The following is a 10,126-nucleotide window of genomic DNA, read 5'->3' on the forward strand; positions in this document are numbered from 1 at the left end:
CTGGGACCACTGGCCCTGGGAGTAACTGCCATTTTATTGAGGACCTTCTGTGCGGCTGGCCCTGTCCCATTCCTGCTCACAGCATCTCAGACGAGGAATGTGGTTGGCCGAGGTCACACAGCTGGGAAGGGCTGAGCCTGTGGGACAGAGCCATCCTGCGGCCAGGCTCTCCCCCGCAGGCTGCCTTGCCCCTTCCCTCTGCCTTCCTGTGGACAGGTCGGGGGTGGTGGGAGGGGGCCTTGCCTAGGGCAGCAGGCCCTGGCAACCTTGGCTGAGAGTTTGGGTCTAGCCAAACCTGGCTGCTGGGTGGGCTCCCCCGCCTGCAATAGACCCCATCCTGCCACAGGGTGAACATGGTTTGCAGACAGGAGCACTTGAGCCCCGTTTCGAGGTTGGGTGGGTACAGGAGGAAGTGTCTGTGCTGGGTCTCGGGCCCTGGCCTTTGGGAGTCTAGAATGTTCCCCGTAGTACCCATAAGCTTTTAGAAGTACAGATCTGTCTTCCTCCCTGTAGTCAGGTGGTTCCATGGTGACTAAGCGGATCAGAACAAAATGGCACGATGACGTCCCTGTGTGGAACCATCCACCATCTCCCACCCTGTGCTCTCTCCTCGTTCTAGCCCTCTGTGGGCGCATCCTCTGCACCTAAGTAAGGAACCAGGCCACAGGTCAGCCAGCAGGGCCTTGTCCGGCCTCTGGGCCGTGTGCTCCCCTGTGACCCATGGCTGCCTCCTCTGCCGGTGCGTCTTGGCCGATGAGCGTGCAACACGGCAGGCTGCCTGAGCTGGGGCCCAGGATGGAGAGGGGGCTGCCTGCCCAGAGCCGGAACGTGCCCTGTTAGGGCCCTGCCATGCTTCTGTCTGGTCCTCCTGTGCTCCGTCCGATGACAGATTGCTGCTGCCTTCTGGGCTCGGCGTGCAGGTTCGTGGCCAGCGCAGAGGCCCTGCACCCAGTGGTTTGGCCCCCCCTGGGCGGGGACCCTCACCTAGTGCAGGAAGGACCTCCTCCCGGTACGGAAGAAGGACTCAATCTGCTCCAGCGACCGGCCCTTGGTCTCAGGCACCCAGCAGCCAGTGAACACCAGGCTGGCCAAGCAGATGGCAGCGAAGAAGAAGAAAGGCACGTGGAGGCCGAAGGCGTTCTGGGGGTATGGAGGGGATGCCTGGTCACATGGGGTTCCCGGGGCCCTTCTAGTGTTAGCCAGCTTTGAGGGGCCTTCCCCTTATTCCCCTGCTCAGGGGTCCCCCTGGGCTCCTCACTGCCTCCCGCATGAGATGCAAATGCTTTAGCATGGCCCGCCCTGGCCCGGAGCTCTGGCCTCAGCCTCGGCTCAGGCAGCCACCTCTCTCCCACCTGCAGGAGGTCTGCATCCCCTAGCCTGGTGGGAGCGAGCTCCTGTGTTTCTGGAGCCATCGCACACGTCCTCCTGCCCTGCCCCAAGCTCATCCGCACCTCTCTGCCAGAGCTGTGCATACTACGCGTGCTCCCCAGCCCTGCCCTGACCTGCTGGCTACACCAGGGGCGGCCCTGGCCCTGGCTGCCCCAGTCACACTGTCCCTCCCGGGTTCTGGGAACGAGATTCTCGTTGGCTTCAGGGCCTGCTGGGGTCTGAACCAGGAGTGGGGAGAAGGGCACATAGCGCCCTATGTGGGCTGGCCAGCAGGGACCCTGCCGGGAGACCCAAACTGCTACCCAGAGAGGAGGCCCTCTGGGCTCGCTTGTCCCGGCCCGGGAGTACCTGTGGGACACTCCGAGGACTTGACCGAGAAGCCCCACCCGAGTTACTCACCACCACCAGCAGGAAGGACTTGGTGAGGGCAAAGGCCGTGAGCCAGCTGACAAGCACGCAGAGCCCCGAGGCCACACCACGGGCTTGCAGGGGCAGGATCTCTGACATGAGGAGCCAGGTGATGGGCCCCCAGCCCATGGCGTAGCCTGCCAACAGAGGGGACGAGGGGCCTCTGCTGCCTGCACGGAGCTGCCAAGACCCCTGGGTCGCCAACCCCGCTGACATGCCAGGACAGCGGCGCCCCGCCCACGCCCTAGCCGGGCCCTCACACCGAGCACAAGCCAGCCCCCCTCTGGCTGGCCATCAGCCTCCCGAGCCCTCAGCCCAGCGCAGTCACTGCACACCTACCCATGATGAAGAGCATGGTGGCCACCAGGGGCAAGAGGGTGAGGTAGCTGGAGGGGGTGGCCAGGGGCTGCTCTGTGTCCCCCAAGGGCACACTCTGGAGGCCCATGGTGCTCATGGTGCTGTTGGGAGTCAGAGGCTTCGGACCGAGGTGGACGTACAGCCCCAGTGTCAGGTTGGCCGCAAACATAATGGTGGCTGTGGACAGACAGGTGGCCCTCGGCGGGGGGGGCCAGGACCCTCTGAGCTGGGTGCTTCCTCTGCATAGCCCTTCAGCACCCTGCGCCCTACGCGGGCTGGTTCTCATCCAGGCGGCCGCCATGGCCGTGACCAGACGCTTCCTGCAGAGCAGCAAGCTCTGCCTGCCTGCGTTTGAGCTTCCGTCACACTGTGGCCCCCTCAGGCCTTCCCGCCGCAGCGGGTATGTGCCAGGCCCTGTGCTGGGCGCGGGGAGGCAGGGCCCACAGGGCAGATGGGATGACCCCGCGCCCCACCGTGGAGCTCCCAGCCACAGTGTGCCCTGCGCGGGCTGGCGCACCACCGTCAGCTGTGGGAGGAGGCGGCGAGTGCTCACCTGAGATGAAGAGCAGAACCTTGCGGCCAGCCAGGTCCATGGTGAGGGCGGCGATCAGCACGGAGAAGAGCCTCACGGCCCCCACAATGGCCGCATCATCCTTCGGGGGCTGCAGGGGGAAGCCGCCGGGCCTGAGGGGCTCCAGCCTGCTGCTCCTGTCCCACCCGCCCCCGAACAAGGGGCTGCGGGACGCTCCGGTCCCAGGCTGTGGCCACAGCTCCTTTGGAGCGTTGAGCTGCTGAGCAGGCACTATGTGCCAGGCACTTCCTCCAGTCACCCGGCCTAGCCTGCCGCCCCCCCCGGGCCAGCATGGAATCCAGGCGCCACAATGACTTGTGGGACTGCGCTGTCACTAGTATCTTTCAATCTCCTCTCCCTCTGAGCCCAGGACCGGCCAGCGCAGGCACACCCTCTAATCTCCCGTCTACAGAAGCGGAAGCTGAGGTTTGGAGGGAAGGGACTTCCCTCAGTGAGCGGCAGATGCTCTGAACCTGGGGTCCATGACCCACAAGGGCTCCGCACTTGTAGACAATGGGTTCCTTTGGAATCCTGGATATTTTAAAATATGTAAGTTTACTTATAAACATTATTCTGAGAATGGGGGCATGGCACAAAACCAGCTAGGAGATCCTGGCGGGCTCCATAGGGCACATGCACCCCTGACACGTGGCACAGGGCAGGTGCTCAGTAAGGGACGGCCTCCCAGATGCCGGGGGCAGAACTGGGTAGTGTGGGGTTGGGCTCTCACCAGAAGGACGGCAGTGCTTTCGAAGATGGGCTGCAGGTAGACGAGGATGGGCGTGATGCCCATCAGTTGCTGCAGGAAGCGCATCAGCAAGGCAATGAGGATGGGTCGGTACATGTGGGGGTTCCGAGCCTCGGCCCACGACATGTGGGTGCTCTAGAAACATGAAGCTGCCACTGGGGGGGAGCTGTGCCGGCCCCTTCAGCAGGCACCACCCTGCCCTGGGTTGCATGGGGCTGGGTAGGAGACTCCCTCCTCCCTTCCCCTAGGAAAGACCCTGTGCCGGGAGGCAGTCCAGGCCATGCACAGGCCTGGGGGACCCCCGCCCGAACCCCAGGCTCTTGGATGAGCGGGTGCGTCAAGGCAGATTTTTGCTTGTAAGGGTCTCTGTGTGCCCAGGCATCGGCAGCACGGAGCACGTGCTCTAGGTCAAGTGTGGTAATATCTCCCCTCCCCCCGGTTCTTGGAGGTGGGAGCTGCTCTTATCCCCGTTCCCCAGGAAAAGCAACCAAGGCTCAGATAGACCTAGTGGCTGGCTGCAGCCACAGCGCGCTCTGCACCCCGACCCTCCCACACCTGTCTGCGGATGTTGTCCTGGATCTGCTGGAACTCCCAGCGGACGTCGGTGTCGGCCCCACGGAGCCAGGCCAGCGCCCTCAGGGCCTCCGTGTCCCTGCCCCGTGAGAGCAGGAAACGAGGGGAGTTGGGCATGAAGCTGAGCAGCAGGATCATGATGAGCACGGGCCCTTCTCCGGCCACAGCCAGCCAGCGCCACGGCAGCAGGAGGCCTGGAGGCAAGGATGGGGTGAGGAGCTGGGGTCCAGGCCGGACAGAGTCCCCTCCCGTCGAGGCCTCTGAGCAACCTTATCTGTCCTCAAGGGCTAGGCCCAGGGCCACCTCCCACAGGAAGCCTACCCTGGTTGCCCCAAGCCTCTGTGATTTAGACCAGGAGGGGCCCCAGGGATTGCTTGGCCCCAGCACCGGGCCCAGCACATAGAAGGAGGTCCTTGGAGGGTCTCAAGGGCCATGGCAGGGTGATGGAGGGGTAGCCTGAGCAGGCAAGCCCCCAGGCTTCTACCCCCAAATCCCCACCCCATCTCAACCAGATGGGCTCTGATCTCTTTTCTATATGGACTTCTCATATGGCCAGAGAGAGGCAGAGTAGTGCCTAGATGTACACAGCACAGTGGTGTCTTGTCCCCCAGCTGGGGTTTGTTTTGGGGCATGTTCACTGCCTTTCCAACCCTGTCTGCTCCCCCGCCTGCACATAGGAGGTGCTCAGTGCTCATTTGGATGATACTTGCCAAGGGCGTAGAGGGACAGAGATCCGAACACTGCCATGAGCTGGGGCGTGGCCCCGAGGGCCCCACGAACACTCGGGGTAGCAATCTCAGACACGTACACCTGCAAGACACATCAGCCCACCCAGGGCCTTTGGTGAGATTTAGGCTCCTGGGCCTGGCTAAGATGGGAGAGGTGGCCCCGGTGAACCTTGGGAAGTGACAAGTGGGGGCTTCGGATGGGGCTCTTGTCCCGATTGTGACTCCGTCCATTTCCCTAACCATCAAGTGGGCGGACGCACTCACCTTTGAAACGGGCAGCATGAGGTGGGGAGTTGGGAGGCCCACAGGCACCCAGTCTCGGCTCCTCCCGGGCATCCCTAGCCCCCTGATGGCCTTGCCCTGGCCCCTGACAGGGTGTGTGTGCAGCTGTGGGAGGAGTCCTAGGCAGGGGAGAGACTTCCCCTTGCCCCGTTGCTCAACGCAGGTTTTCTTCAGTTGAGCAATGTGCCTGACTTTCGGGAAATGGAGTGGGAAATTGAAGGAGTCCAAAGTGAGGTTGGCTGGGGATGTGGGAACAGATTAGCTGCCCTGCTGCAGGTGAGCTAAGGTTCCCCGGCAAACATATCTCCATTGACTGGGGGGCTCGGCAGGGGGGCGGGGCCGGGAGACTTAAACCGCATGGTGGTTAGCACAGTGCTGAGGCAGTGAGGGGACGGGTGGGCAGTCCTGGCCTTACCGGGATGCAGGCAGCAGTGAGCCCCCCAGCGAAGCCTGTCAGCGTCCTCCCCAGCAGCAGCATCCAGAAGCCGTGGGCACCTGCCATGAGCGCGTAGCCGGCTGCTGATGGTACAGCGGAGAACATGATGCTGAGCTTCCGGCCCAGGAGGTCGTTGAGAACCATAGCACTGAGGCCCCCAGCTGCCGCACCCAAGGTGAATACGGACTGCAGGAAAAGGGTGGAGGGCAGACATGTGTGGGCACCCAACCCTCCTAGCCCCCATCAGAGCCTAGGGGCAGCTGCTTTTCCAGGCTGATCGTGAGATCCCTGCCTACAGGATCCAGGCTCTGACTGATAGTGAGCCTCCTGTCTCCAGAGGTGTGCAAGCATCATGTGCACAACCCTTTGTTAGAGATGCCACCATGGGGAGTCCTGCTCTGGGGAGTAATGTGGGGCCACCTCTCCATAGTGGTTCAGCTCAGCTGAATGTTTAAATGTCTAATACTATTACGGCAGACAGGAGAATTCTGTGACCTGAAGCCCCTGGCATTTTTAGATTTGGGGGTTCTTGGATTCCCTGTAGAGTGTAGTGAGTAGGATCCAGTCAGTGACTTGGGCACATTGCTTAGCCTATCCGGGCCTCAGTTTCTTTAGCTGTTTTATGGGGACAGCAGGAGTACCCACCTCATAGGGTTGGCCCTGGAGTCAACTAGCTCTCATGTACAGCAGCCAGCAGCACACCCCTGGCACATACTGAGTGCTCAGTACACACAGGGTATCATCTTAGCTGCTCTGTTGTAATTGTAAACTGGAGGCTACTGAGATGGTAATTCTAGCATCCTGGGACTCTCAGGGCCCCCGCTCTTCCCTCCCATGTGCCCACACTCAATCCTGGGGCCCTCCTTGGCCCAGCCAGGGCCTCTTCCCATTGGCATCTGAGGCCCCTGCCCCCCATCATTCAGGGAGGTGCCCGCTCTGCTGTGGCAGTCAGGCTGTGGGGGTGTGTGTGGGGGGTCTGGGGTAGGGGTGAGACCTGGAGGACCACCTCTCCACTGTCTCCTTCCCACGCCTTCTTAGCAATCACTTCCTCCTTCTATTTCAGAGCATCATCTGACCTCACTCACCCATTGCCCCTCCTACAGTCTGGTGATCAGGGAGGAGGAAGACCAGGGCCCTACAGGGGGGCCCTAGCTTCGTGGGTCCCCACTCACCCTGCTGTGCCTGTCTCCAGCTCAGAGCAGGGCTCTTACCCCAAACCAGGATGCCTGGGTTTTGGTCAGACTCAGGTCCGGGTCCAAGGAGTGCTCCAGGGCTGGGATGACAGGGGACGTGTAGACCAGGGCATACCCGAAGCTGAAATTGCCCAGCACGGCGGCAAAGGTGGCCAGGAACACCCTCTTGTTCTGTGGGGCCCTGGTGGGGGGGGGGCGGGGGAGGCAGGCAGAGTGATGAGGTCTTGGAGCTCCTCCGCCCCCCGCGGCTGAAAGGCTGCGGGTCCTGAGCCCAGTGGCTGTCGGCTCGGGCTCGGAGGGCAGCGCTGGGTTGGGCCAGGCTGAGGGCTCCCAGAGCTTGTGTCATCTCGCTTGGAGAATCCCCAGGACAGTCCCCAAAGCCCACCCCCGTGGCCGAGACACGGGTAAAGGGTACTTCTCTCTAGCAGAGGAGGCTTGCCTTCTGGTGGCACCTTTGCCTCTGAAGCTTGCTGTGTGACCTTAGGCAAGCAAGTCCCTTGCCCTCTCTGGGCTTCCTTCATCCTGGCTGAGCCAGCTGGGGGCTGGGCCTGCTACGGGGGGAGAACAGCTCCTTAAATAGGACTAGGGTGTCTGGGGCAGAAGGGGGCCAGACGGACCTTGGCCGGACACTCACGGAAGGTCAGAGAAGGCCCAAGGCGGAAGCCGGCCCCTACCCGCAGCCCCCATGCCCCGCGACTCTCACCCGACCCGCGTCCTCTCCCCCGGCGACGGGGACTTCTCAGGGAAAGTGTCGTAGTCCGGGCCCTCGGCTCCCAGCAGCGGCTCCTGCATGGCCGCCCCTGCTCGCAGTGTCCGTGCGGCCGCCGAGGGGCAGGGTGCTGGAGGACAGCTCCGGCCGGGAGACGCTCCGGGCCGCCCCGGCTCCGAGCATCCGGCGCAGGCTGCAGCTCCACCCCTCGGCCGCGATTGGCTGCGAGGCGGCCCTGCGGAGCCGGCGCCGGCCAATGGGGCCGCGGCGAGCGGTGCGGAGCCTCGGATGCGGATGCTCGGATGCGGGCGCGGCTCCGGGGCGGGGACGGGCGGCGTGCGGGGCTCGGCCGGGCTCTCCCGGGGCGCGGGCCCCGGGGTAAGGGGGGGCGGGGCTCTGTCGGGGCTTTCCTGGGGCGCGGGCCCGGGGGCGGAGCGCGGGCGGGCTTTCCCGGGGCGCGGGCCCGGGGTGGGTCGGGGCGCGGGCTGGGGTGCGGGGCTCTGTCGGGGCTTTCCTGGGGCGCGGGCCCGGGGGCGGAGCGCGGGCGGGCTTTCCCGGGGCGCGGGCCCGGGGTGGGTCGGGGCGCGGGCTGGGGTGCGGGGCTCTGTCGGGGCTTTCCTGGGGCGCGGGCCCGGGGGCGGAGCGCGGGCGGGCTTTCCCGGGGCGCGGGCGGGGGTGGGCAGGGTGCGGGGCTCCGCGGGGCTTTCCTGAGGCGCGGACCCCGGGGCGGGGCCAGGTTTTAAATAGGCGTGATCCGCACCTCGTGCTCCCCGGGAGACCCCTCAGCTGGCCCTTCAGATGGGAGCCCCCGCACCCGCACCCGAGGGAAGAGGAGCGATAGACGCAGAGGCCCTGCGGATTCGTCCGTGTCCACGTCTGGGTGGGATACCAGCACCCACCCCAGACCCAGCTCTATAGGCTGGAGGAAGACATGCCCAGAGAGGCTTAGCGACTCCCCAAGGTCACACGGAGTACCGTTGTCTCCCTCCAAAGGAAGGCCTTGCGCTCTGCCTTCCTGGACTCCCTCCCTGCTACATCGTGTGCTGGAGTCACGCCTGGCCCTGCCGCCTCCCCTCCAGGGGTGAACTGAAATCTGGCTGAGGAGTGCCCATGACAGCATCCCGCATCCCGGACAGCCAGAGGGGGTGTGGGGTGGAGGCCCAGGGAGGAGGGGGCGGTGGTGCCAGTGGCACAGATTTGTATATTTTCCCCATTTCTGGCCCTGTTTGATGGCAGAAATAAGTTGGGCTTGTTGAGAATCATCCAGGTGATAAGATAAATTAAAAAACAAGAAAAGCAGAAATAGAGTATTCCCTGGAGGCTCACCCTCAAACAGTAACACAGTCCACTAGTACCCGCTCTCCCTGTGGACTTTTCCAGAGAGGGGCTGGCTCACACCCTGTTCTGCTGCATGGATGTGCCATGTGTGTGTGTGTTTTTTTTAACTGATCCTTTGTTGTTGAACATTCGGGTTATTTCCAAATTTTAGCTATTAAAACAGTAAATCGTTTTTTAAAAAATTTTTTAATTAAAAGATTTTTATTTACTTGTCTGAGAGAGAGAAAGGGAACACATGCGAGAGCAAGGGGAGGGGCAGAGGCAGAGGGAGACTCTCAAGTAGATGCCCTGCTGAGTACAGGACTCAATCCCACAACCCTGAGATCAGACCTGAGCCAAAATCAAGAGTGGGCTGCCCAACCTGACTGAGCCTGCTGGGTGCCCCCAGTAAATTTTTTTTTAAGATTTTATTTATTTATTTGACAGAGAGAGACACAGTGAGAGAGGGAACACAAGCACGGGGAGCAGCAGAGGGAGAGGGAGAAGCAGGCTTCCCGCAGAGCAGGGAGCCCGATGCGGGCTCGATCCCAGGACCCTGGGACCATGACCTGAGCTGAAGGCAGACGCTTAACGACTGAGCCACCCAGGCGCCTGCCCCCCCCACACACCAGTATATTGTTTTTAAAAGTATCCTATAATTCCCTTTTGCTATCAAAATACAATGAGTAGAACAATGGAGAAAGCATGCTCGGGAAAACCACATCCATCACCCTGCTGGCACTCTGGTGTCCTTCCCCACGTGGGTCCGTTCTGCATATTTTCGCGTTGTGTGTGTGTGTGCACAATTGTGTGACCACTTACAGCACATTTTCAGCATTTTCCTGCTGTAAAGGACCTAGGCTTTGGATCCAGGCAGAGCCAAAAAACAGTGACTCCTGTTGCTAACTCGGAGCAGTCCACGTAACCATGTTTTATCAATTGAGATGTAATAGTGGTTTGCTCAGGAATCTCCTTCATGGACATTAAGGCTATCTCGCACATGTGTGCTTGTTTTTTTATTTGTTGACAGAAAGAGACAGAGAGGGAACACAAGCAGGGGGAGTGGGAGAGGGAGAAGCAGGCTTCCGGCAGAGCAGGGAGCCCAATGCGGGGCTCGATCCCAGGACCCTGGGATCATGACGTGAGCCGAAGGCAGACGCTTAACCGACTGAGCCACCCAGGCGCCCCCACATGTGTGCTTTTAAAATTAGTAATTCAGTGACCATCTTTGTCCTTAGAGGATGATTTCCTTCAGCAAAAGCATGTTTCTCCAGTCCTCAGGCCTCTTTTAACCACCAGGCCCTGCACCCCCATTGGGTGGCTTGGGCCTTCTCTCCTGCCACCTGGGTCTGCCCCATATGGGCTGCTTGGGGACCTGGCCTCTGGAGCAGAGCGGGGCTCTCCTCTTCCCTGCC

At 61.9% G+C, this 10,126-nt stretch overlaps 1 protein-coding gene across 2 annotated transcripts; it reads right to left on the reverse strand.

Moving 5' to 3' along the window:
* Nucleotides 1-14: 14 nt before the first annotated feature.
* On the reverse strand, nucleotides 15-7,576 carry SLC2A6 (solute carrier family 2 member 6). 2 transcript variants are annotated; one of them, XM_028093411.1, is made up of 11 exons: nucleotides 7,389-7,576; nucleotides 6,704-6,866; nucleotides 5,472-5,678; nucleotides 4,757-4,856; nucleotides 4,029-4,240; nucleotides 3,456-3,608; nucleotides 2,708-2,816; nucleotides 2,137-2,331; nucleotides 1,789-1,934; nucleotides 985-1,140; nucleotides 15-137 (listed from the first exon to the last, which is right to left on the reverse strand). In XM_028093411.1, exons 1-10 carry the CDS (start codon nucleotides 7,475-7,477, stop codon nucleotides 985-987), a joined length of 1,530 nt encoding a protein of 509 aa, XP_027949212.1. In that variant the 5' UTR covers nucleotides 7,478-7,576; the 3' UTR covers nucleotides 15-137. The 2 variants fall into 2 exon arrangements, with proteins under 2 accessions (XP_027949212.1, XP_027949213.1); XM_028093412.2 differs by having other exon boundaries at nucleotides 15-1,140; nucleotides 3,456-3,524.
* Between the last annotated feature and the right edge of the window lie 2,550 nt (nucleotides 7,577-10,126).

Source organism: Eumetopias jubatus, unplaced genomic scaffold, assembly GCF_037043125.1.
Source record: "Eumetopias jubatus isolate StellerSeaLion01/CBP00866 unplaced genomic scaffold, mEumJub1_p1.0 scaffold_15, whole genome shotgun sequence".
Lineage (NCBI taxonomy): Eukaryota > Metazoa > Chordata > Mammalia > Carnivora > Otariidae > Eumetopias > Eumetopias jubatus.